Raw genomic sequence first — 27540 nt, 5'->3', positions numbered from 1 at the left:
TGTGTGTGTGTGTGTATATGTGTATAATATATAGAGAAAACATTTAAAAAAACTGTAATGTATGTGTGATCACATGCTCTCAGCTGCATAAGAGCTTGGGGAGGAGGGAAACAATAGCAGTACACTTGTCTTTCTAGTGAATGGCTGTGTTGGGTTTTGTCAGGACAAGTCTGATCATTGAAGGAAAGCAAGAAAACTGACCGCGCTGTGTTCTCATGCCTAGTGTTAGTTTTTGATAGGAAAGCAGAGCGACTGGCCGGAACACCAGGAATTTCAATAAGAGGAAGCAATACAAAGAGAACGGAAGTTCTTATACAAGTACATAGTACAGCAGGCACACATCAGGAATCTAAAATATAGAATTTACATATTCTTTAGTTTTTAGCAATCCAGTAAGGCTTCAGTTATACGCAATTGAGTTGTTTTGTGCCTGCCAATTGCCCCCTCTTAAGCTGCAGAAGTCCTTGAACAGGGGTGTTTACATGCCGCAGGCTCAATGCTTTATGCCTGCAGCAAAGTCTACCCGACATGTTGCTATCTGGTGGCAGCAAGCCTGCCAAACACGACATGCTCTGGCAAATAGGGAAGCACCGCATATGCCTAGCAACCGCATGCAGTGCATGCGTTTGTCTGCAAAAATGGGGTTAAAACAGGCAGTGAGACGATGTCACATCACTTCTGCCTGTCAGTAGCCTCTGAACCATGATACAAAACGTGGATCATGCTTTAGAGGAAAAGGAGATTTAGATGCATGTCCAAATCTACCCTTTGGAGATGAGACTTGATTATATTAAATATTTCACCTGTATTTATTTCATCAGCTCGCCTGAGCAAGATGCTGACGACAGAAAGTGTAATTATGAGCGATATCGAGGCTTGGTTCAGAATGACTTTGCTGGAAGTGAGTATTCTTTCTGGGTTTTAGCCTGACTTGGACAAAATTACCTAGGGTTTTTTTTTTTTTTTTTTATGCAAGTCACACTAAATGCAAGAATAACTTATCATGAATTTAAAGGTACACTCAAGTCAGGGATGAATATTTTGGATGAATTAACTTCATGGCATCTAGACTGTATTTACTGAGTGATAACATTTTGTATTCCTGGTATTCATCATCTTCACCTAGCTGATCCACCTCTTCTGAGTTTGAACCTGTAAACGTGAATATCAGGGTGTTTTGATGGTTCATGTATTGTCCACACTGCGAGCCCATTGCAGCCTTTTCCACTTGGGCATGGAATTGGTGTTGCTAAGCAGAGGGGAAGACTGATAAGAATGACAAAAGTCTTGATTTCAGTGCAGCAATTTTGTTGGCGTGGAGTTGTACAAGGGAACACTCAGAGTTTCTGGTGAGAGAGGCAGTTATTTTTCTGTACTTGCAGCATATGTATATATGCGTTGTGGGTTGCAAGTGGTTTACTGGGGGTTATGGCTAAAGCCATCAGCCATAACCCTAGTATCTTATTTTCAGCTGGCGGCTGGCTTTCTCATGAAAGCGATCCTAGTGGCTCATAAGCCACTGGATCGCTTTCCAAAGTGGCGGGAGGGGATGTCCCTCCGCTGCTCGCTGTTGTTTCTCGGGCTTACTGTTTCTGCCGGTTTGCCCGAAAAACGATCTGACGGTGTGGCCGGCTGGTCACAGAGGCAGCGAAAGACTAGATGTCTCTGCCTCAATGGCCTTGGAGGACTGGATCGATGTCATAATGTCCCCTCTGGTTCAAGGTGGAAGTAAACAATTCATTATTTTATTTGATCCTTTACTTTAAAGAGAAAAGATTTAGATTTTTAGCTTTTCAAGGTATAAGAGCAAGTTTGGGATCTTTTTTGATGTCACCTATGGAGATTTTTAAGTACTGTAGCTTGTCGCCATTCCACGAAAATGTGCAGTTCTAAAGCATGACCTGTTGGGTATATATTGGTGTAACAGGTTTCACATTTTACAAAATCATTGTGGATATATAGAGTGGGTGTTTGTTTATCTTATTTTTTTCCTCGTATTTTTCCCCCAAAAAATTAGGTTTGAAAAACCACTGCGCAAATACTGTGTGACATAAAAAAAAATTGCAATGATCGCCATTTTATTCCCCAGGGCCGGTGTACTGCCAAAAACTCCAACCTGCTGAAATCTCCAACCATGTTATTTCTGGTGACTGTACACTGGCCGGTGTACTGCCAAAAACTCCAACCTGCTGAAATCTCCAACCATGTTATTTCTGGTGACTGTACACTGGGAATAATTTGAGATTCCGAGTACTTGGTGTTTTCACACAACACCGGCAGCCTATACACCCGAGTACATGGTATAATTAATGCAGATTCTTACTCCGCCCGGTTGTTGTCGCCGCCTTGGAGGCATCCATGTTTTTGGTTACTAGCGGGGGTTGTAAGAATCTGCACTAATTATACCATGTACTTGTGTGTAAAGGCTGCCGGTGTTGTGTGAAAACACCAAATGCTCGAAATCTCCAATTATTCCCAGCGTACAGTCACCGGAAATAACGTGGTTGGAGATTTCGGCAGGTTGGAGTTTTCGGCAGGACACCGGCATCACTAAATGATGTGCAGAGCACACTTTGTGTGGTTGGGGGAGTGCTGTGGGGAGACGGGTGATGTGAAGGGGCAGTGCTGTGGGAGGGATTTGTAATGTGAACTATGTGGGGGGGGGGGGTGATGATTTAAACGGGGGTTCAGTACACTACTGTGATGTAAAATGAGGTACTGATGTGCGAGGGACTCATAACACTAAAGTAAGAACAGGATTGTAATATTGGGGGGGGGGGGGGGTTGGCTGTGGTGGGAAGGAGATCTGAGTCTTCACATAAACATGTAATTCGGACCTCTGCTGGAAGAAAATTTTACTGATCAGACCTCCGTAAATTTTAATTCAATACCCCTGCCCTAGGATATCTGCTGCAAAAAAATTATATCTTTGGGGGTTATAAGTAGGGTAATTTTCTGGCAAAAAATACTGGTTTAAACCTAAAAACAAAAGTGCCAGATAAGGCTTGGTCTTTAAATGGTTAAATAGACAAAACATAAGGAACTGTACATGTATTTTGGAGAGAAACTGCAAATGTTTTTGTTCCCTAGATATACACTTTTGTGGCAGCATTAGCAGGTATAGGTAAAACATGTAACAGTTATTGTCTGAATAGGGTACATGTAGTATACAAAAACCTTGCTCCAGAATATGTGCAGCATAGTTATGGTTACAGTATAATAATTTGTTCTTTTGTTTTGTAGTTTCTGAAGAGCAGTGCTTATACCAGATCTATATTGATGAGCTTTATGGTGGTCTACAGAGACCTGGCGAAGATGAGAAGAAAAAGTAAGTTCTTGTTTGACACCTTCAGTTTACAACCTTGGCTAAAAAAGGTTCTGATACTGATGACCTCAAAACAAAGAATGTTTAGTCTTCTTCAAATGTTTTCTTTAGCATTTAGCGCTGCAATTTTTGTCATGCATTAAATGTTCATCCTTTTTTTTCTCCCTTTTTTTTTTTTTTTTTTTCAGTGTTCGTTGTAATTAGGGACAACATGGTTTTGTCTGTAAAGAGCGTCACAGTAAACCTTATTAATTTGCTTGCAGGCTAGCAGAGAAGAAGGCCACAATTGGCTATACTTATGATGACAGCACTGTTGCTGAATTGGGGGAATCTCCAGATAAAGGGGATGAAGAGGATTCTGATGATGAAAGCAAATCTGATGAAGATGAAGTAATCCCTGACATAGGTTTGTTTATTGCAGCCTTGGGGAAATAATACACTCAATTTGTTTATATTCTGTTGTTAAAAGGTTGCTGGCTAAACAAAAACTTCTTCTTTCAAAATGTAAGTAACCATATAGAGCGAGGGCTGGTACAGCTTGTATATCAGTGTAAATTTGCTGTGCCCTCAAAATAACTCAACACACAGCCATTAATGTCTAAACCGCTGGCAACAAAAGTGGAAATGTCCAAATTGGGTCCAATTAGCCATTGTCCCTCCCCTGATGTCATGTGACTTGTTAGTGTTACAAGGTCTTAGGTGTGAATGGGGATAAGGTGTGTTAAATTTGGTGTTATCGCTCTCACTCTCATATACTTGGTCACTGGATGTTCAACATGGCACCTCATGGCAAAGAACTCTCTGAGGATCTGAAAAAAGAATTGTTGCTGTACATAAAGGTGGCCTAGGCTATAAGAAGATTGCCAAGACTCTGAAATTGAGCAGCAGCACGGTGGCCAAAACCATACAGCCATTTAACAGGACAGGTTCCACTCAGAACAGGCCTCGCCATGGTCGACCAAAGAAGTTGAGTACACGTGCTCAGTGTAATTTCCAGAGGTTATCTTTGGGAAAGACGTTTGAGTGCTGCCAGCATTGCTGCAGAGGTTGAAGGAGGTGGGGGGCCAGCCTGTCAGTGCTCAGCCTCAGATCATACGCGGCACACTGCATCAAATTGTTCTGCATGGCTGTCGTCCCAGAAGGAAGCCTCTTCTAAAGATGACACACAAAGGCCTCAGTTTGCTGAAGACAAGCAGATTAAGGACATGGATTACTGGAACCATGTCCTGGGGTCTGATGAGACCAAGATAAACTTATTTGGTTCAAATGGTGTCAAGCGTGTGTGGTAGCAACCAGGTGAAGAGTACAAAGACAAGTCTGTCTTGCCTACAGTCAAGCATGGTGGTGGGAGTGTCATGGTCTGGGGCTGTATGAGTGTTGCCGACACTGGGTAGCTACAGTTCATTGAGGGAACCATGAATGCCAACATGTACTGTGACATACTGAAGCAGAGCATGATCTCCTCCCTTCGGAGACTGGGCCGCAGGGCAGTATTCTAACATAACTACCAAGATGACCATTGCCTTGCTAAAGAAGCTGAGGTCAAAGGTAATGGACTGGCCAAGCACATCTCCAAACCTAAACCCTATTGAGCATCTGTGGGGCAACCTCAAATGAAAGGTGGAGGAGCGCAAGGTCTCGAACATCCACCAGCTCCCTGATGTCATGGAGGAGTGGGAGAAGCTCTGGTGAACTTCATGCCCAAGAGGGTTAAGGCAGTGCTGGAAAATGGTGGCCACAAAAAATGCTGACACTTTGGGCCCAAATTGGACATTTTCACTTAATGGCTGTGTGTGTTGTTATTTTGAGGGGACAGCAAATTTACACTGTTATACAAGCTATACACTCATAGTTACATAGTAGGTGAGGTTGAATAAAGACAATAGTCCATCCAGTTCAACCTGTGTAGGTGTGTGTGACTGTAATCATCTAACATAGCCCTCAATCTCCTGATCCTTGAGATGTAAGTCTAAGAGTCTTTTGAAAGTCACCATACTACCCGCAGAAACCACCTCTTGTGGTAGACAATTCCACAATCTTGTAGCCCTAACAGTAAAGAACCCCCCACGTTGCCTGAGGTTAAAACGCTTCTCCTCTAATCGCATTGTATGTCCTCGAGTCCTCATGCAATTCCTTCGAATGAACAGCTTTTCTTCTAAGCTGAGATCCCCATTAAGATATTTATAAATTGCTATCATGTCCCCTCTCAGACGTCTTTTCTCCAGGGAAAATAAATCGAGCGATTGCAGCCGCTCTTCATAGGTAAGGTCCTCCAACCCCCTAATTAGTTTAGTTGCCCTTCTCTGGACTTTCTCCAGCTCCAACACATCCCTCCTGAGGACTGGCGACCAGAACTGGACAGAATACTCCAGATGCGGTCGGACCAGAGTTTTATAAAGTGGAAGGATTATAGTCTTATCTCTGGAATACATCCCTTTCTTTATGCATGCTAATATTCTGTTGGCTTTGGAAGCTGCCGCTTGGCATTGCATGCTGTTGCCTAATCTATCATCAACTAAGACTCCCAGATCCTTCTCCATTTTTGATTCCCCCAAGGGTTCCCCTCCTAACGTGTATTGTGTTTTTATGTTTTTGGTCCCCAAGTGCAAAACCTTACACTTCTCCACATTAAACCTCATTTGCCATGTCGTTGCCCACTCCGTAATTTTGTCCAGGTCATTCTGTAGGATATCTGCTTCATGCTGTGCAGTTATTGCCCTGGCCAATTTTGTGTCATCTGCAAAAACTGATAACGAACTACTGATCCCGTCCTCAATGCTGTTTATGAATAAATTGAACAAGGTTGGTCCCAGGACTGAGCCCTGGGGCACCCCGCTTACTACCTCAGACCAGTCTGAGTATGCGCTGTTTATTACTACCCTTTGGACACGGCCTTTTAGCCAATTCCGTATCCAAGAGCAAACCCTGCTGTCGATACCTGCAGACCTTATTTTATAAATTAAGCGCTTGTGGGGAACTGTATCAAACGCCTTAGCGAAATCCAAGTACACCACATCCACTGGTCTCCCCCTATCTAGCTCACTTCCTCGTAGAATGCTAAGAGATTGGTTTGACAAGATCGCCCATTTGTAAACCCGTGCTGGTTACTACTGATGATGTTGTTGTCTTTAGCATACTCTACGATATAGTCCCTTATCATCCCCTCCAAAAGTTTACATATTATTGATGTCAGACTGACAGGCCTATAATTTCCCGGGATATGTCTCTGGCCCTTTTTGAATATCGGAATCACGTTAGCCTTCCTCCAATCCCCTGGTACATCTCCTGTCCTAATACTGTCAGCAAAGATCAGGAACAGTGGTCTAGATATAACCATACTGAGTTCCTTGAGCACTCTCGGATGTACGCCATCCGGGCCTGGTGATTTGTTTGTGTTAAGTTTATCCAGTCTTTCCCTGATTTCCCCCTCTGTTAGCCATAGTGGCAAGTCCTGTGTATTACTACTAACCATACAGTCATGGTCAGTGTACCCTTCCTTTTCCTGCGTAAAGACTGACGAGAAAAAAGAATTCAGCACGGTTGCTTTTTCAGTGTCCTCTGTAACCATCCTCCCATCATCGCTAATTATGTGTGCAATATGCTCTGCCCTAGTTTTTTTGCTGTTGATATATTAAAGAATTTCTTTGGGTTTTTTTTACTATGCTCCGCTATTTGTCTCTCAAAGTTGATTTTAGCCATCTTGATTTCGTGTTTACACTTCTTATTTTCCTCCTTGTATTGCTGGAAGGCCGATACGGTGCCCTCTGATTTATATTTCTTGAAGGCCATTTTTCCTCTGTGGTCAGTGATCCCAGGGTTTGGTCCCAGTTTACCCTTTCCATCAATGAGTACAATTTTGGAAAGTCTGCCCTTCTGAAGTTTAGGGTTCTTATGTTCCCCACTTGCCTTTTTATATTGTTATTTATACTAAATGTGATCATCCTGTGATCGCTAGAGCCCAGGTTGTCCTGGACTCCTACCTCCGAGATTATGTCTGGGTCATTAGTGATCAATAGATCCAGGATAGCATTCTCTCTAGTAGGGGAATCCACCAACTGCGACATGTAGTTATCCTGTAAGGTTTCCGTGAATAGCCGGGCCTTATGCGAGTGTGCAGTCCCCTCTTCCCAGTCAATGTCGGGATAATTGAAGTCCCCCAATATGATGACTGATCCTAGTTTTGCCGCTTTACCTATTAGTGCTAAAAATTCCAGTAGACACTCACTACTTTACATTGTAGCAAAGTGTCATTTCTTCAGTGTTGTCACATGAAAAGCTATAATAAAATATTTACAAAAATATGAGAGGTGTGATACTGTGTGTGTGTGTGTGTGTGTGTGTGTGTGTATATATATATATATATATATATATATATATATATATATATATATATATATATAGTCCTGGTGAGAGAAAATATTCTCAACCGTAACACAAGTGACAGTAAAAACCTGACCGGTTGTAATCACTCCCTTGTCCACTCTTTTGAAGTGCAAAGGTTTTGGCTGCAGCTCCATATTGCTGTCTTGAGAGACTTAGAATATTTATATATTTTGCAAGATTCACTTTTTATATAATTTTTTTTTTTTTTTTTGTTAGATGTCGAGGTGGATGTGGATGAGGTCACGGAAGAACAAGTTGCTGATCTGAATAGGCAAGCAACAACTTATGGAATGGCTGAAGGGGATTTTGTACGGTAAGTAACAGTGCAGTTTTCCGGAAGGCATGTTTGGATCACAAAATTCACTGAACACAGTAAAAAAAAAAAAAAAAAAAAAAGTTTGCACATAGGGGTGTGGGTGGGTTTTTTTTTTTTTTTTGTCATTTAGGATTTGGCAGTGTGGTGGTCTCTGCAAATGTACTGAAGTTCTGTTTATGTGGCGCCTGCCATCAGTGACTTTTAAAGGGATATACTTTAGGTTGGCCATCTTGGTTTTACTGCTAATTTAATCAATAACCAGGGAAAATTTATTTAGTTAAATGAGAATATCTGACCAGTCCAAATTGGTGTCATGAAGTAAGAATGAGAATGTTATTCCTATAGCCTGCACTTTTATATATTTAGCTTCCATATTTCTCTTGAATATTGCTGACTTGCAATTGCTTTCTAGAGCTCTCTAATTCCAAACTTTGTATGTTAAGCAGGTGTAATCGGTATCTGTTTGTTGTATTTTGTAGAATGCTACGTAAAGACAAAGAGGAATCCGAAGCAATAAAACATGCTAAGGCACTGGAAGAAGAGAAGGCCATGTATTCTGTAAGGATCTGCACCATATAACAGCTCGACGTGACATGGTTCATTGCAGCAGACTGATATCCTCAGCTAGTAACTTGCTTATCTCTGCCTTGGGGCTTCCCCAACAGATTGTTTTACGGTCTACAGACCTTTTGGTTTTATTAGGATTGGACTAATTTGGTCTCGTACAGATGTAACGTTTTATATATGTACTTCCAGGGACGCCGTTCCCGTCGCCAGAGGAGGGAGTTCAGAGAAAAACGACTAAAGGGAAGAAAGATTAGTCCACCAAGGTATGGATGATCAAAATAGATTCGCCAAAAACATAACTTGTCATTTATCTGAAATATGAACGGCTGTCTGACAGTTTCTACTGATTCGGTTAAATTGTAAAACTGGTGTGGAAAAAAGAGTCCTGTACTCAAACGTGAAAATTTGTATACGTTTAGGGAACATCCAGCAGTAGTATCTGTCTGGATTTCGTTAGGAAAAAAGAAGTGTGCCTCCTGGATGTGCTTTGTGGCTGGATGTTTGCAGTGTAAGAGCTTAAACGCTGCTGTCTGTCTGCTATCCTCAGGAAATTGGGGGTGAGATTCGGTGCTGTCACTACTGCACTGCTCACTCTTCAGCTAGAGGCTTTGATATGAAGGAGGAAGGCCCTGCCATCTACCAAGATGGGTGCGTCCATGCAAAGATAAGGCATACTGAGTTAGTAATGCTGGAATAAAGATGAGCTGCATAGCTAGTGTAGAAAAAGGATGGATCTTTGGTTAAGTTTTTATTGCTCTCTTTATCACCACTAGGTAGGCTCGTCCTTGTGATCATTGTTACCAAGACAGTAGTGAGATATACAAAGTTTTTACCGTTGTCCCCAGATGTGAGGAGAAATCTACCAATGAAACACACAGTTTCTGGAGACACTCTCCCTTCCCATTTTGTTTCTGGGACAGGAAGTAAAGGGCAGCCTTTCCTAGGGGACATAGAAAAATACACATACAAAACAAAAGTTTAACCATTCCTTACTCTAACAAAAAAATGTTTTGGGCCTACCTTTCCGTCCGTCCTGGAGGGGTATATTTACCTGAATCAGAAACTTTTTGCACTACAGGATTTATCAAAGCCTCTGCACAAAAATGTCTTCACCCTGGCCACACGTGCATTTAATTTACTTGACCACATGCACATTTAATCCCTATGGACATAAAACAACAGAAGTACTTGAAAGATGGCATTTTAGAGGTCTGTAGGAATCTACTCTGTAGCTACAACCAGGTGAAAGATTTTTTTTTTTTTCTAGGGAGCTTTGAGAATTTCTGCAGACCATATTTGTCTGCTTCATTTAGGCATACATTTAGGACTAAATGAGGAAGGTTCCTAAGGTGAAGTAGCCCAATTTCGTTAACTTTCTCTGATGGTAAGGGCAGGTATGGATGAGTGGTATCTGTAATTCAGCTGACAGGAGGCTTCCCAATCTGTTCTATGTAACTTTTTTCTGCTTCATGCTTTGGCAATCCGACTTGATCTTTCTAGGCAAGTTAGTGACAGCTCGACTGATATACACTGTTTAAAGAAATTAAAGAAACACTTTTAAAAACACAACTGATCTCCAAGGGGAAAAATATAATGCTGGATATCTAAACTAATATGGACTGGGTAATGTGTTAGGAAGGAAAGGATGCCAGATCTTTTGATGGAAATAAAAATGATCAACCTACAGAGGGCTGAATTCAGACAGCCCGAAAATCAAAGTGAAAAAAGATGCAGCAGGCTAGTCCATTTTGCTTAAATTTAATTGCGGCTACTTAAAATGGTACTCGGTAATTTGTATGGCTCCCATGTGTTTGTATGCATGCCTGACAACAACAGGGCATGCTCCTAATGTAACAACAGATGGTTTTCTGGGGTATTTCCTCCCAGATGTGGACCAGGGCATCACTGAGCTCCTGAACAGTCTGAGGGGCAACCTGGCGGCGTCTGATGAACCGAAGCATAATGTCTCAGATGTTTCTATTGGATTAAAGTCAGGCTAGTGTGGGGGCCATTCAGTGGTATCAATTCCTTAATCCTCAAGGAACTGGCTACATAGTCTCGCCACATGAGGCCAGGCATCGTCGTGCACCAGGAGGAACCCAGGACCCACTACACCAGTGTAGGGTCTGACAATGGGTCCAAGGATTTCATCCCCATACCTAATGTCAGTCAAGGTGCCATTGTCTAGCCTATAGAGGTCTGTGCATTCCTCCGTGGATATTTCTCCCCAGACCATCACTGACCCACCACCAAACCGTTCATGCTGAACTATGTTACAGGCAGCATAACATTCTCCACGGTTTCTCCAGACCCGTTCACATTTGTCACGTGCTCAGGGTGAACCTGCTCTCATCTGTGAAAAGCACAGGGCGTCAGTGGCGGACCTGTCAATACTGGTGGTCAATGGCAAATGCTAATCGAGCTCCACTGTGCCGGGCAGTGAGCATAGGGCCCACTAGAGGACGTAGGGCCCTCGGGTCACCCTCATTAAGTCTGTTTCTGATTATTTGGTCAGAGACATTTACACCAGTGCTGTAGGTCATTTTGTAAGGTTCTGGCAATGCTCATCCTGTTCCTCCTTGCACAAAGAAGCAAATACTGGTTCTGCTGATGGGTTAAGGACCTTCTACTGCCCTGTCTAGCTCTCCTAGAGTATCTGCTTGTCTCCTTGAATCTCCTCCATGCTCTTGACTGTGCTGGGTGTCACAGCAAACCTTCTGGCAATAGCACATATTGATGTGCCATCCTGGAGGAGTTGGACTGCCAGTACAACATCTATAGGGTCCAGGTATTGCCTCATGCTACCAGTTGTGACCCTGACCCTAGCCAAATGCAAAACTAGTGAAAACCGTCAGAAAAGAGTTGGGAAAAAATGTCATTGGCCTCCACCTGTAAAACCATTTTGTAGGTCGTCCTGCCGCCCATCTAGTGCACCTGTTAATTTCATTAACACAAAAGCAGTTGAAACTGATTAACAACCCCCTTTTTGAGAATAACACAAATATAAATTTTCACAAAGTCTGCGGATTCAGTATTTTTGGATCTTTTTGTCAATGTTACTATGGTATACTGTAATATAAATAGCATTTCAGAAGTGTTATGCAAAAAAACACAAAATTTGCAGTGTTGCCCTTTCTTTTTCAAGACCTCTGCAATTTACCCTGGCATGTTGTCTATCAACTTCTGGGCCACAGCCTGACTGATGGCAGCCCATTCCTGCATAATCAATGCTTGGAGTTTGTCAGAATTTGTTGGACTAGGAGAAGTTGCTCTCGGATGATGTTTTTGTACCATTCTTCATGGCTGTGTTTTTAGGAAAAATTTTTGAGTGAGACCACTCCCTTGGCTGAGAAGCAACCCTGCGGGGGGGGGTCAGTCCCCCCTCCTGGTGCTGTTCGCTGGGGTCCCTTGCAGCCCCGTGTGACGCTGTCAATTTTGTAGTGGATTCTGCATTCCCAGCTTCGGTGGCCATGTTTGTGTAGTCCAGCGGCCATGTTTTGGGTTTCCCATAGAGAATAGTGGCGGCCATTTTCTTGTAGTCTGAGTACAGTGGGGGCCTCTGGTGTCAGTGTCGGCACTTCCTCTTCCTTTTCCATCGCAGAGAGGCAAGCTGTTTGGCGCTCTTGAGTGGTGAGTCTCTGGGGGTATACGATCCCTCCTCTGCTATATGCAGCGCCGCAAGTGCGCTGATTCTTGTGGCGCTCCAGCGGCGCACGGGGTCCCCCATTAAAAAAAAAAAAAAAAAAACTGACCCACTCCTGGAAGCTGCGGCCACGGCTGCATCCCTGCAGTCACTTGTATCCAAAGTAGATATGGCCCTGCAAAGGATGCCTATCAAGAACCAGAGCCTGTGGTGGATTTGGCCGCTGCGGACGAGAGTCAGCCCATTGGGTCTGCGTCCACGCACACTGAGTGCTCTAATAGTGAGGAGGAGTTCTCCTCCACAGCCGTGCAGGAAAAAGAGCTGGTGGAGGCCCCAATTGTGTCTGTGCGGGAAACTTTAAAGTTGGAAGACTAAGCGGATGCTGAGTCAACGATGCTGGTGCAGTTTGGCACCCGCAAATCTTCCAAGGTGATTAAGGTGTTCCCCTTTCCTGCCTATTTTGCTGAGATTGTCACTAGTCAGTGGGGTTCCCCGAAACGCATGGTTGGAATACCTAAGCGCTTCGCTAGGAGATATCCCTTTTTGAGGAGTCTCTTTTGAAGAAACTGACAGTTCCACCGTCGGTGGACTCGGGTTTCCAGCCTAAACAAGGCCACACTTTTGCTGGTGGAGGATTCTCCAACCTTCAGGGATCCAGTGGACAAGATCCAGTGGACAAGAGCTGAGGCTCTGGTCCGATACCTTTTTCACCGTGACTGGGTCAATTTTGAAGCCGGTGTTTGCGAACACCTTGGTATCTCAGACCTTAACGGAATAGGCAAAGATTTCACGCCAGCATCTGGAAGGGAGTCAACACCCTCCTGATATGGCAGATCAGTTGATCCGGGGGGGATTACAGTACATTTGTAATGCATCTTTGGATGCGGCCCCCTTGGCCGGCAGGGTATCTGTGATGACGGTGATTCTTCGCCGCGTGATATGGTTGAAGTACTGGTCGGCCGATCAGGCTTCTAAAAAGGTGCTGACGGATCTACCCTTTGTAGGTGACTATTTGTTCAGGGCCTCTATGAAAGAGATCATTAAGGGTCTTACTTGTGGTTTAAGAGTGCATTGTTTCAGCAGGTTGCTAGGGGCAAGGAACCTTGTCGTAAATGTGGTCCTTTCTTCTTGGCTCACAAGCAGCCCTTTCGTCTGTCTGGATTGCAGGAAAAGGGTTCCAGATCCACCCGTAACTTTGCGGGAGGCTCCTAGAGACCCTGGAATGGTAAGTCCAAAGCGGGCACTTCTGGTTCCGCGGACAAGCCTTCACCATCTTGAAGGGGCGCCCTCACCTGCATCAGGGGTGAGGGGGATGTCTTCGTCTTTTTCTGGATCCGTGGACTTTGCTCATTCAGGACAGATGCGTCCATGACTTGGTTTGGTTACAAGATCAAATTTTGGTCCTTACCCTCCAGCAAGGTTCTTTCCTTCCAACTTTCGCCTGTCTCAAGAGCGGCTACAGGGCCTCTATGGAGCAGTGCAGGACCTGTTAGCACAAGGAGTTATTGTCAGAACGTCTTTTATTCAAATTGGTTTACAGTTCCCAGGAAGGAAGGCAAGGTTCGTCCGATCTTGGATCTCAAGGCTCTAAACTACTTTGTGCGGGTTCAGAAAAGTTTGGATGGGACACTAAATTTTCAGAAATCTGCACGGAACCCGTCCACAAAGCTGGACTAGGGTCTGACGCTGGACTCGGTGTCAGCAAGGGTTTTTCCATCCTCAGATGACATTTCTGAAGCTACAGGATGCGGTTCGGCGTCTGTTGTTCAATGATCGGTCGTCGCTCAGGACTTGCATGCAAGTGCTGGGTCTGATGTCGGTTCCGACTGAGTCTGGGTTTGAGGGAGTCTCTGCAATGGTGGCCACGTCCCTGGGCCCTTCATCTGGGAAAATCCTTTCTTTCCCTGTATTGGACTGTGGTCACCACGGATTCCAGTCTGTCCGGATGGGATGGTTTCTTGGGAGTGTTCTCGGCCCAATGTGTTGACTCGAGAGGAGTCCAGGCTTCCGATCAACATCCTGTAAATTCGGGCGATCAGACTTTGTCTCATTGGTCGGATTGTCTGCAGGGATTCCCTGTGCGGATACAATTGGACAATGTTACGGCTGTGGCATATGTCAATCATCAAGGGGGCAGCAAGAGTGCCCTGGCGGCTCGGGAAGTGGCCAATATCTTGAGGTGGGCAGAACTATATTTTCCAGCCCTCTCTGCTGTGCACATTCCAGGGGTAGAGAATTGGCAAGCGGACTATCTAAGTCGGCAGACGTTGCATTCGGGAGAATGGTCCCTTCACCCGAAGGGGTTTCATCAACTGTGCCTTGCGTGGGTAACCCCCGATGTGGACCTGCAGCCTCTGCAGGAAGGTGCAGAGGTTTGTGTCAAGGTCTTGGGATCCAATACATCTTCTGTCGAGACTGTTACACAGAATCGAGGTAGAATAGATTCCAGTTCTGGTGGCACCAGACTTGTTCGTCGGTCTTGGTACGCAGCACTGGTAAGGCTGGTAGCAGACGTGTGAACAGAAAAAAGCTCTTTTACTTTTTTCTTTGCGGGTGCCAAACTGCCAAGGTCCATGGCTGCGTGTAGCAATTAGTCACCAGTGTGAACTAAGGAAAGTGCAATGTGATATGGAAATACTCGCGCCAAGGAGTGCAAATTAATGTGTGTTGGGAAGCTGCAATGTAATCAGGTGCACTAAAAATTGAAAATTAAAAATTAGTGATCTAGGATTGTGAACAGAAAAAAGCTTACTGCGCTACCCTTTTAGCTAGTGAACAGCTCTTGGTATGGGTTGTTGATTGACAAAGTGCAGTATAGTGAATAAAAATAAATAAATACGTAAGTATGGATCACTCCAAACTCAAATGTAAAGTGCAAAGATACCCATATGACATAAAAAGAAATGTATAATAACAATATAAGTATAAATATCAAAGAATGGTGCAACAACAGCATACAATAAAATATGACTTAAAAATGGTGACAGTCCGTTTATCGTGACTAAAGTGCAAAGTGCTGGATAAAAGTCTCTTGTGCAAATTTCAAACGGTGGTGACTCCTGTGACCCTTTGATCACCCTCCAGTGCTCGAAGGTAAGGTAGCCCACTTACCAGATAAGGTGGATTCTTATGGCGTACGCCAAAAAGAATCTATAAACGCTTGTGTGTTTCTCCTAACCTCGGATGGTCCGGTTCTGTGTTTGGCCCACATGTACTCGGGATAAACAAGAAAGAGAAATGCTCCTCATAGTGTAGAAAGGTAACGACCTTTATTACTCGAACACATGCATAAAAACACACTCTTCATGTAAAAACACATCCAGTAAAAAGTCCTTAAAAACTGTGATGAACTCCAGAAACTCTCGTGCAAATACCGCAAAGAAAATCGTGATAGGTCACAGCAAAAAGTGTGGGGTACCCATATGGATACTAATACCGCTGCTGAGCTTCCATAGTGCCTCGCGGCACGGTAAGTCTGGACGCTGTGTGATCACCGCTGGGTTCGCCGTACCCGGAAGTGGTGTGGCGGCGTGCGGTCCAGCGATAGCTCAGAGCGAGGCAGCGTGCGTACCAGCTTGACGCGTTTCGTCAGAGATGTGACGTCTTCGGAAGTGGTACGTGCGCTGCGTGTCAGCTTGGTTTTATGCGGAAGGATCAAGGTTCAGCCCATCTTGATCCCGCCTCAATAATTTATGCAAACCGGAAGTAATTCATTGAGTCCGCGATCTAATTTCTATGTACATATTACTCCCATTTGTTATTGATGTTAGATATGAATAGCTTTTTTGGATCGGCCTATGACCATTTATTTAGTTTAAAATCATCCCGAAGCCATTTTATTACTATTGTGCCATAATGTATATATAAGAATCAATCAATTACTTCCGTATGGAGCATAATCGATTGTCATTGTATTCCTAATTACTAAATCACTCTTTAACCAACAATAATAATTTACATCATTATTAAACATGTTACAATACGCTAAAGATTTGATTAATAAATAGCTCGCTCAATACTGATAGGCCTACTGTAATACACTATGGAATTTGTTCAATATGCAATAAATACAACATGATGAATGTCCCCTTACATTGTTTACATTATAAACCCCTTTGTGTGTTGCAAATATTAAAATGATAAAAATATATGTATGTCCATTTACATTAATAGCATTAGAAAATAAGTTAAATAAATTACTTCAGATTGGAAACCCCTCAATCTATTTAAAAATTTGTTATGAAACAGTTTATGTCTAAATCTTTGTTCATTCCACCAGGTTGTAATGTGCCTAACTCACATATCCAAAAAGTTTCGTTTTTAGATATTGCAATTTTTCGGTCTCCTCCCCTCCAATGCAGGTCTACCGTGTCTATGCCGCAAAAACGTAATAGTGAGGGGTCCCTATTGTGATGGGTCCTGAAATGCATGGAGAGGGTATGTTTCTTATATCCTCTTCTGATGTTCCCCAGATGTTCACCTATTCTTGTGCTCAGTTTTCTAGTAGTGCGGCCTACATATTGCAGACCGCATGGGCATGTGGCCAGGTAGGTGACATGGGTGCTTGAGCATGTTATTAGTTTTTTAATTTCATATTCCTTAGAGGTGACGTAAGAAACAAAGGAAGTTTGTTTTCTAACCCTTGATCTCACTGTGTTGCATGCCTTGCATTTATTGCATGCGTAGAAGCCCTTAAAATCTAAAAAGGTGGATACCATCCGCCTTGGTGGATCAGGAATGTTATGGGCTAACTTATCTTTTAGGTTAGGTACTCTGCGATATATGAATTGTGGCTTTGGTGGTAGTATAGTTTTTAGGGTGTTATCCCTCATTAGTATGTGCCAATGTTGTTTAAAAACTTTTTCTACTTGTTTATAATTTCTATGGTACTGTGTAATAAAAGCTAAATTAAAGTGGCTGGTGCTTGGTTCATTAGCCCTATTTTTATCTTGCAATAGGGTGGTCCTGTCCTTATTTTTTACTTGATCTCGCAATGTAATTAGTTTTTGTGTGTCATATCCTTTGTCTGAGAATCTTTCTATGAGGGTATTAGTCTGTTCAATATAATCCCTGTCATCCCTGCAATTTCTTCTCATTCGTAACATCTGACCCTTTGGGATTCCCTCAATCCATCTAGGGTGATGACAGCTGTGGGTGGGTATGTATCCATTGCGGTCTGTGCTCTTAAAAAAAGTTTTGGTATAAAATTTCCCCTCTCTAATGTAAATAGTCAAATCTAAAAAATTTACTTCATGTTTGTTGAATGTACCAGTAAAACTTATCTTATAGTTATTAATATTCATGTTTTCCATAAAAACTTTTAAAGACTCCTCTGTTCCGGACCATACAATAAAAATATCGTCGATGTATCGTTTATAAATTAAAAGATTCTGGTTGGATGTATGGAATATTTCTTCATGTTCCCATTTGCTTAAGAAAATATTAGCAACACTGGGGGCATATTTCGCCCCCATAGCAACACCTCTTGTGCTGTCTGTAATATTGTCCCTCATGCCAGAAGTAGTTGCCTCCCATGGCCAGATCTAGCATTTCTCCCATTAAAATTTGTTGTTCTGATTTTAAATCTGTTTTATTTTTTAAAGCCCACATTATTGCTCGTAGTGCATCCGTCTGGTCTATGTTAGTATACAGCGACTCAACGTCGACTGTAGCCATGATCAAATTCGGAACACACTCTGTTTGGTCTAATATATTAATCAGTTGTTTGCTATCCCTAAGGTAGGCCGGATAGGACTGTACCAGAGGCTGCAGGTAGAAATCCAAGTATTCTCCTATTCTGGAAAAGATGGAATTTATTCCACTAATAATGGGCCTTCCTGGTGGGGCTGTGGTGCTTTTGTGTACTTTCGGGACTTGGTATATTACTGGTAATCTTGGGTGGTCCGGAATGAGGTATCTGTACTCTTTTTTTTTATTTAGAATACCTCTTTTATGTGCTTTTTTCAATAGTAGTTTGACTTTACTTCTATATTTACTTGTGGGGTTGTGTTTTAGTTTCTCATAGGTAGATATGTCTTGCACCAGTCTGTTCAGTTCATGTTTGTACATTTCTTTACTTAATATGACTATCCCCCCTCCTTTATCTGCGGGGCGGATAACGATGTTTTTCCTTTTTTCTATTTGTCTAATGCCTTCCCATATATCCTTTTTTGATCTTGCTTTATATTTAGTAATATTCTTTAGATCCTGAGCTACCATATTTTTAAAAGTGTCCGTGTAGTGGTTGTTTAGGGGTTTAGGATTAAAAGTTGATTTGTTTTTAAAATTACTATGTTTAAAATCACTGGGGGTAGTGGGCATAGGATTTGCATCCTTTCCTTCATTATTTTCTTTTTGGTGGAAGTGTTTTTTTATATTTACTGTTCTTATAAATTTTTGCAAATCTATAAATGTTTGAAATTCATTGAATTTATTGTCCGGGGCATATTTTAATCCTTGGTCAAGGACTATAAGTTCTTTCTCTGTAAAGGTCTCATTGGTCAGGTTGAAGATACCCTGACCTAATGATCTCTTTTTCTTTTGGTGGCGGCCCCCTCTGCACCCCCTCCTTCTCCGTCCTCCCCTCCATACCCTGGCTGGGGGGGCGGAGGTGGAGGTGGTGGAGGGGGGGGGTGGGTGCTGATAGGGGTAGGGTTGGTACCAGGGTTTCCCCCTTCCCCCCCTTCCCCTTCCACGGTATTGGGGGTTCCATCCTCTGTTTCCCCTGTAGGAATGCGGAGGTCCTGGGGGGTTGCCATACCCTCTGTGTTGAAAATCCTGAGGGTGAGGATAGTAGGGGTAGTTAGATGGATGATAATTGCCCTGTCCATTGTCCCTGTATTGGGGGCTATTATAATGGTTATTGGATGGATGTTTGGGTGTCCTCATTGTTTGAGGGCCTCCCGGTGTTTTCGGTTTGTTTTCTATTCCTGATTGATTAGGCCTCCTTGGAGTATTGCTCATGCTAGTACTCGGCTCCTGTCTATCTCTGGCAGGAGATGAGTCCCTGGAAATGGCTTCAGGTTCCTCCAAAAGTTCTTGCCACTTATACACCAATTTTGTTTCATAATCCTTGATGTCTCTCTGGTATTTTTTAACCTTTTTATTTTGCGTGTCCCTATCTAGTTTTTCCAAAAAATCTTTCAAATTTTTATACCTATCTTTATACTCAGTGGATTGTGTATATGGTTCTAGTTGATTTTTTATGGTTTTTATTTTCTCCTTAATATTTAATAGTTTTTTCTTTCGTCGAGTTACTATTAGCTCTAATAGTTTAGTTTCGCTATCTTTAAAAAAGTTGTACCATTCCTCTTCTAGTGTTTTATCTTCTATACCGTCATTGGGGGCCAGGTCCCACCGTAGCCTCCTAGGAGTAATGTCCTCCTTGATATATTTTTCCAAGGTGGTGATGTCCCACCAAGTTCTTATCTGTTTATCCATGTTATTTTTCAATACTTTAAATAGCTGTTCCAAATTTGGGTGTTTTGGCTTCAATTTGACCACCTGAAAAGAGTAGATCTACATCTACTCTTTTGTTGTCAGCATAGTCAAAGATATTGCCAAGGTCCATGGCTGCGTGTAGCAATTAGTCACCAGTGTGAACTAAGGAAAGTGCAATGTGATATGGAAATACTCGCGCCAAGGAGTGCAAATTAATGTGTGTTGGGAAGCTGCAATGTAATCAGGTGCACTAAAAATTGAAAATTAAAAATTAGTGATCTAGGATTGTGAACAGAAAAAAGCTTACTGCGCTACCCTTTTAGCTAGTGAACAGCTCTTGGTATGGGTTGTTGATTGACAAAGTGCAGTATAGTGAATAAAAATAAATAAATACGTAAGTATGGATCACTCCAAACTCAAATGTAAAGTGCAAAGATACCCATATGACATAAAAAGAAATGTATAATAACAATATAAGTATAAATATCAAAGAATGGTGCAACAACAGCATACATTAAAAATATGACTTAAAAATGGTGACAGTCCGTTTATCGTGACTAAAGTGCAAAGTGCTAGATAAAAGTCTCTTGTGCAAATTTCAAACGGTGGTGACTCCTGTGACCCTTTGATCACCCTCCAGTGCTCGAAGGTAAGGTAGCCCACTTACCAGATAAGGTGGATTCTTATGGCGTACGCCAAAAAGAATCTATAAACGCTTGTGTGTTTCTCCTAACCTCGGATGGTCCGGTTCTGTGTTTGGCCCATATGTACTCGGGATAAACAAGAAAGAGAAATGCTCCTCATAGTGTAGAAAGGTAACGACCTTTATTACTCGAACACATGCATAAAAACACACTCTTCATGTAAAAACACATCTAGTAAAAAGTCCTTAAAAACTGTGATGAACTCCAGAAACTCTCGTGCAAATACCGCAAAGAAAAACCGTGATAGGTCACAGCAAAAAGTGTGGGGTACCCATATGGATACTAATACCGCTGCTGAGCTTCCATAGTGCCTCGCGGCACGGTAAGTTCACTAGCTAAAAGGGTAGCGCAGTAAGCTTTTTTCTGTTCACAATCCTAGATCACTAATTTTTAATTTTCAATTTTTAGTGCACCTGATTACATTGCAGCTTCCCAACACACATTAATTTGCACTCCTTGGCGCGAGTATTTCCATATCACATTGCACTTTCCTTAGTTCACACTGGTGACTAATTGCTACACGCAGCCATGGACCTTGGCAATATCTTTGACTATGCTGACAACAAAAGAGTAGATGTAGATCTACTCTTTTCAGGTGGTCAAATTGAAGCCAAAACACCCAATTTGGAACAGCTATTTAAAGTATTGAAAAATAACATGGATAAACAGATAAGAACTTGGTGGGACATCACCACCTTGGAAAAATATATCAAGGAGGACATTACTCCTAGGAGGCTACGGTGGGACCTAGCCCCCAATGACGGTATAGAAGATAAAACACTAGAAGAGGAATGGTACAACTTTTTTAAAGATAGCGAAACTAAACTATTAGAGCTAATAGTAACTCGACGAAAGAAAAAACTATTAAATATTAAGGAGAAAATAAAAACCATAAAAAATCAACTAGAACCATATACACAATCCACTGAGTATAAAGATAGGTATAAAAATTTGAAAGATTTTTTGGAAAAACTAGATGGGGACACGCAAAATAAAAAGGTTAAAAAAATACCAGAGAGACATCAAGGATTATGAAACAAAATTGGTGTATAAGTGGCAAGAACTTTTGGAGGAACCTGAAGCCATTTCCAGGGACTCATCTCCTGCCAGAGATAGACAGGAGCCGAGTACTAGCATGAGCAATACTCCAAGGAGGCCTAATCAATCAGGAATAGAAAACAAACCGAAAACACCGGGAGGCCCTCAAACAATGAGGACACCCAAACATCCATCCAATAACCATTATAATAGCCCCCAATACAGGGACAATGGACAGGGCAATTATCATCCATCTAACTACCCCTACTATCCTCACCCTCAGGATTTTCAACACAGAGGGTATGGCAACCCCCCAGGACCTCCGCATTCCTACAGGGGAAACAGAGGATGGAACCCCCAATACCGTGGAAGGGGAAGGGGGGGAAGGGGGAAACCCTGGTACCAACCCTACCCCTATCAGCACCCACCCCCCCCTCCACCACCTCCGCCTCCGCCCCCCCAGCCAGGGTATGGAGGGGAGGACGGAGAAGGAGGGGGTGCAGAGGGGGCCGCCACCAAAAGAAAAAGAGATCATTAGGTCAGGGTATCTTCAACCTGACCAATGAGACCTTTACAGAGAAAGAACTTATAGTCCTTGACCAAGGATTAAAATATGCCCCGGACAATAAATTCAATGAATTTCAAACATTTATAGATTTGCAAAAATTTATAAGAACAGTAAATATAAAAAAACACTTCCACCAAAAAGAAAATAATGAAGGAAAGGATGCAAATCCTATGCCCACTACCCCCAGTGATTTTAAACATAGTAATTTTAAAAACAAATCAACTTTTAATCCTAAACCCCTAAACAACCACTACACGGACACTTTTAAAAATATGGTAGCTCAGGATCTAAAGAATATTACTAAATATAAAGCAAGATCAAAAAAGGATATATGGGAAGGCATTAGACAAATAGAAAAAAGGAAAAACATCGTTATCCGCCCCGCAGATAAAGGAGGGGGGATAGTCATATTAAGTAAAGAAATGTACAAACATGAACTGAACAGACTGGTGCAAGACATATCTACCTATGAGAAACTAAAACACAACCCCACAAGTAAATATAGAAGTAAAGTCAAACTACTATTGAAAAAAGCACATAAAAGAGGTATTCTAAATAAAAAAGAGTACAGATACCTCATTCCGGACCACCCAAGATTACCAGTAATATACCAAGTCCCGAAAGTACACAAAAGCACCACAGCCCCACCAGGAAGGCCCATTATTAGTGGAATAAATTCCATCTTTTCCAGAATAGGAGAATACTTGGATTTCTACCTGCAGCCTCTGGTACAGTCCTATCCGGCCTACCTTAGGGATAGCAAACAACTGATTAATATATTAGACCAAACAGAGTGTGTTCCGAATTTGATCATGGCTACAGTCGACGTTGAGTCGCTGTATACTAACATAGACCAGACGGATGCACTACGAGCAATAATGTGGGCTTTAAAAAATAAAACAGATTTAAAATTAGAACAACAAATTTTAATGGGAGAAATGCTAGATCTGGCCATGGGAGGCAACTACTTCTGGCATGAGGGACAATATTACAGACAGCACAGAGGTGTTGCTATGGGGGCGAAATATGCCCCCAGTGTTGCTAATATTTTCTTAAGCAAATGGGAACATGAAGAAATATTCCATACATCCAACCAGAATCTTTTAATTTATAAACGATACATCGACGATATTTTTATTGTATGGTCCGGAACAGAGGAGTCTTTAAAAGTTTTTATGGAAAACATGAATATTAATAACTATAAGATAAGTTTTACTGGTACATTCAACAAACATGAAGTAAATTTTTTAGATTTGACTATTTACATTAGAGAGGGGAAATTTTATACCAAAACTTTTTTTAAGAGCACAGACCGCAATGGATACATACCCACCCACAGCTGTCATCACCCTAGATGGATTGAGGGAATCCCAAAGGGTCAGATGTTACGAATGAGAAGAAATTGCAGGGATGACAGGGATTATATTGAACAGACTAATACCCTCATAGAAAGATTCTCAGACAAAGGATATGACACACAAAAACTAATTACATTGCGAGATCAAGTAAAAAATAAGGACAGGACCACCCTATTGCAAGATAAAAATAGGGCTAATGAACCAAGCACCAGCCACTTTAATTTAGCTTTTATTACACAGTACCATAGAAATTATAAACAAGTAGAAAAAGTTTTTAAACAACATTGGCACATACTAATGAGGGATAACACCCTAAAAACTATACTACCACCAAAGCCACAATTCATATATCGCAGAGTACCTAACCTAAAAGATAAGTTAGCCCATAACATTCCTGATCCACCAAGGCGGATGATATCCACCTTTTTAGATTTTAAGGGCTTCTACGCATGCAATAAATGCAAGGCATGCAACACAGTGAGATCAAGGGTTAGAAAACAAACTTCCTTTGTTTCTTACGTCACCTCTAAGGAATATGAAATTAAAAAACTAATAACATGCTCAAGCACCCATGTCACCTACCTGGCCACATGTCCATGCGGTCTGCAATATGTAGGCCGCACTACTAGAAAACTGAGCACAAGAATAGGTGAACATCTGGGGAACATCAGAAGAGGATATAAGAAACATACCCTCTCCATGCATTTCAGGACCCATCACAATAGGGACCCCTCACTATTACGTTTTTGCGGCATAGACACGGTAGACCTGCATTGGAGGGGAGGAGACAGAAAAATTGCAATATCTAAAAACGAAACTTTTTGGATATGTGAGTTAGGCACATTACAACCTGGTGGAATGAACAAAGATTTAGACATAAACTGTTTCATAACAAATTTTTAAATAGATTGAGGGGTTTCCAATCTGAAGTAATTTATTTAACTTATTTTCTAATGCTATTAATGTAAATGGACATACATATATTTTTATCATTTTAATATTTGCAACACACAAAGGGGTTTATAATGTAAACAATGTAAGGGGACATTCATCATGTTGTATTTATTGCATATTGAACAAATTCCATAGTGTATTACAGTAGGCCTATCAGTATTGAGCGAGCTATTTATTAATCAAATCTTTAGCGTATTGTAACATGTTTAATAATGATGTAAATTATTATTGTTGGTTAAAGAGTGATTTAGTAATTAGGAATACAATGACAATGACAATCGATTATGCTCCATACGGAAGTAATTGATTGATTCTTATATATACATTATGGCACAATAGTAATAAAATGGCTTCGGGATGATTTTAAACTAAATAAATGGTCATAGGCCGATCCAAAAAAGCTATTCATATCTAACATCAATAACAAATGGGAGTAATATGTACATAGAAATTAGATCGCGGACTCAATGAATTACTTCCGGTTTGCATAAATTATTGAGGCGGGATCAAGATGGGCTGAACCTTGATCCTTCCGCATAAAACCAAGCTGACACGCAGCGCACGTACCACTTCCGAAGACGTCACATCTCTGACGAAACGCGTCAAGCTGGTACGCACGCTGCCTCGCTCTGAGCTATCGCTGGACCGCACGCCGCCACACCACTTCCGGGTACGGCGAACCCAGCGGTGATCACACAGCGTCCAGACTTACCGTGCCGCGAGGCACTATGGAAGCTCAGCAGCGGTATTAGTATCCATATGGGTACCCCACACTTTTTGCTGTGACCTATCACGGTTTTTCTTTGCGGTATTTGCACGAGAGTTTCTGGAGTTCATCACAGTTTTTAAGGACTTTTTACTGGATGTGTTTTTACATGAAGAGTGTGTTTTTATGCATGTGTTCGAGTAATAAAGGTCGTTACCTTTCTACACTATGAGGAGCATTTCTCTTTCTTGTTTATCCCGAGTACATATGGGCCAAACACAGAACCGGACCATCCGAGGTTAGGAGAAACACACAAGCGTTTATAGATTCTTTTTGGCGTACGCCATAAGAATCCACCTTACTTACCCACGTATTTATTTATTTTTATTCACTATACTGCACTTTGTCAATCAACAACCCATACCAAGAGCTGTTCACTAGCTAAAAGGGTAGCGCAGTAAGCTTTTTTCTGTTCACAATCCTAGATCACTAATTTTTAATTTTCAATTTTTAGTGCACCTGATTACATTGCAGCTTCCCAACACACATTAATTTGCACTCCTTGGCGCGAGTATTTCCATATCACATGGTAGCAGACGTCCCTTGGAAACTTTCTCTCAGGGAAGATCTTCTGCCTCAGGGACCAATCTTTCATCCTGCTTTACAGTCACTGGCTTTAACGGCTTGGCTATTGAAAGCCAGGTGCTGAAGGACAGATGGATGTCGGAGTCTGTGATTCCTACGCTGTTGAAAGCTAGGAAATCTACCTCCCAGGAAGGTTTATCAACGAGTTTGGAAGGCCTACATTACTTGGTGTTAGTCTCGGGGAGGGGGGGTTCTGTTTCTCCCTCTTCCTTTTCTGCGTCTCGCCTGTTGAAGTGTCTACAACTACGTGTGGATAAACGTTTGGCTCTGAGCACCATCAAGGGCCAGATTTCCGCTTTGGCTATATTTTTTTCAAAGGCCGTTAGTGGCAAAGTCCTTGGTTCACACTTTTGTGCATGGAGTTCGCCATCTGGCTCCACTGGTGAGATCCCTGGTGCCTCTGTGGGACCTCAATTTTTGGTATTGTTGGTGCTTCAAAAGTCTCCCTTTGAAAATATTCGAGAACTTGCTCTGCTTACTGTCACAGAAGGTGGCCTCCTTAGTCGTATTTACTTCCGCACGTAGGGTGTCAAAGTTGGCTGTGTTGTCCTGTCGGCTGTCTTATCCGGTGATTCATAGGGACAAAGTGGTGTTGTGACCCTGTCAGACGTTCCTTTCTAAAGTTGTCCTGGGGTTTCAGTTGATTGATGATATTGTGTTACCGTCCTTTATGTCCTAAGCTGAAACATCCTAAGGAAATTGCTTTACATTCCTTGGATGTGGTCAGAGCGATTCGGGTGTACCTGGCAGTCACTGAACAAATTAGAAAATCAGATTATTGTTCATACGGATGGAGCTTGTAAAGGGCAGGCCGCATCTGCTGCGACCATTTCCAAGTGAATTAGGCAGACAGTGGTGCAGGCCTATTCCATTAAGGGTCAGGTTTCTCCTTTCCCTGTTAAAGCGAATTCTACAAGGTCGCTTAGTGCCTCCTGGGCCTTTCGTCATCGGGCGTCAGTGGTTCAGGTGTGCAAGGCGGCTATGTGGTCATCTGCACACACATTCACAATGTTTTATAAGGTGGATATACTTGATCTTCAGATGCAGCGTTCAGCCGCAAAGTTTTGCAGGCTGCGGTTGCAGAGGTTCCTGCCTCCTTGAGGGTGTAATTTTGTTTATTTATTTATTTTTTTTTCCTGGTTGAGCTCCTGTGTTTTTTTTTTTTTTTTTTTTGTTTTTTTTTTGTTTTTTTTTTTTTACCTGGTTGGCTATATTTAGCCTTGTGTGGAATTCTATCTTGCTGTGTTTTTCCCACCCCTCATATTGACACTTCTTTGGGACATCCCAATGGTCTAGAAGACATGGAGCTGTGTCCTTCAGTGAACGAAGGAGAAAGGGATTTTACGGTAAGACTCATATATAATATATATAGCCTCCCCAGACAGTCCCAGCTCATGCTTCAGAAATCGGAAATTCTCAAGTGTCCCCCTTTTTTTTTTTTTTTTTTTTTTTTTGTGCAGCATTAATTACTTTATGCGCCTGATTCACAATGCGGCCATCCTGATACTGGGCATCTGAAGCCTGCTGGGACCCTCTTACAGGATTAGGTGCATACTGGCTACCCAGCATGCATGCACCTCCCTAATCTCACGCATGTGCAGTGGGAAAGAAGCCCTCCCCACTGTATTATATCGGTCAGCATTGCATCATTTCTGGTTTTGAAATAACGCGATGCTAGCTGCGAGGGATGACCATTGACTCCTAGGATTGATTACACCGCTATCCCAGGAGCCAATGGAAAAGCGGAAATAACGTACCTTGCTGTGGCAAGGTAGGATGGAAGTACAGCTTCAAGACTACTAAAAAGCTACCAAATAATAATATCCAAGAATGATTGGGGCTGGGGTCCTCTATTATTCAAGCCACAGTCATGTTTTAGGCTCGAACCCTGCT

At 42.2% G+C, this 27540-nt stretch overlaps 1 protein-coding gene across 3 annotated transcripts in view; it reads left to right on the top strand.

Annotated features, from left to right (window-relative positions):
- CLASRP (CLK4 associating serine/arginine rich protein) overlaps positions 1-27540 on the top strand; it is a 68599-nt gene that overhangs the window by 13091 nt on the left and 27968 nt on the right. For all 3 annotated transcript variants that reach the window (XR_014225523.1, XM_082264484.1, XM_082264483.1), the window contains exons 5-10: positions 822-901; positions 3244-3328; positions 3589-3731; positions 7925-8021; positions 8504-8582; positions 8781-8854. Coding sequence is in view for 2 of the 3 variants with exons in the window: in XM_082264484.1 (XP_082120610.1) it covers positions 822-901; positions 3244-3328; positions 3589-3731; positions 7925-8021; positions 8504-8582; positions 8781-8854 (558 nt within the window). In the remaining variant the exon portion in view is untranslated. The remainder of the gene's footprint in view (positions 1-821; positions 902-3243; positions 3329-3588; positions 3732-7924; positions 8022-8503; positions 8583-8780; positions 8855-27540) is intronic.

This window comes from Pelophylax lessonae (genome assembly GCF_965119305.1).
Source record: "Pelophylax lessonae genome assembly, chromosome: 7".
In the NCBI taxonomy this organism is placed as follows: domain Eukaryota; kingdom Metazoa; phylum Chordata; class Amphibia; order Anura; family Ranidae; genus Pelophylax; species Pelophylax lessonae.
Note: the sequence above shows the minus strand (reverse complement) of the source record. Positions and strands in the feature narration are given on the sequence as shown.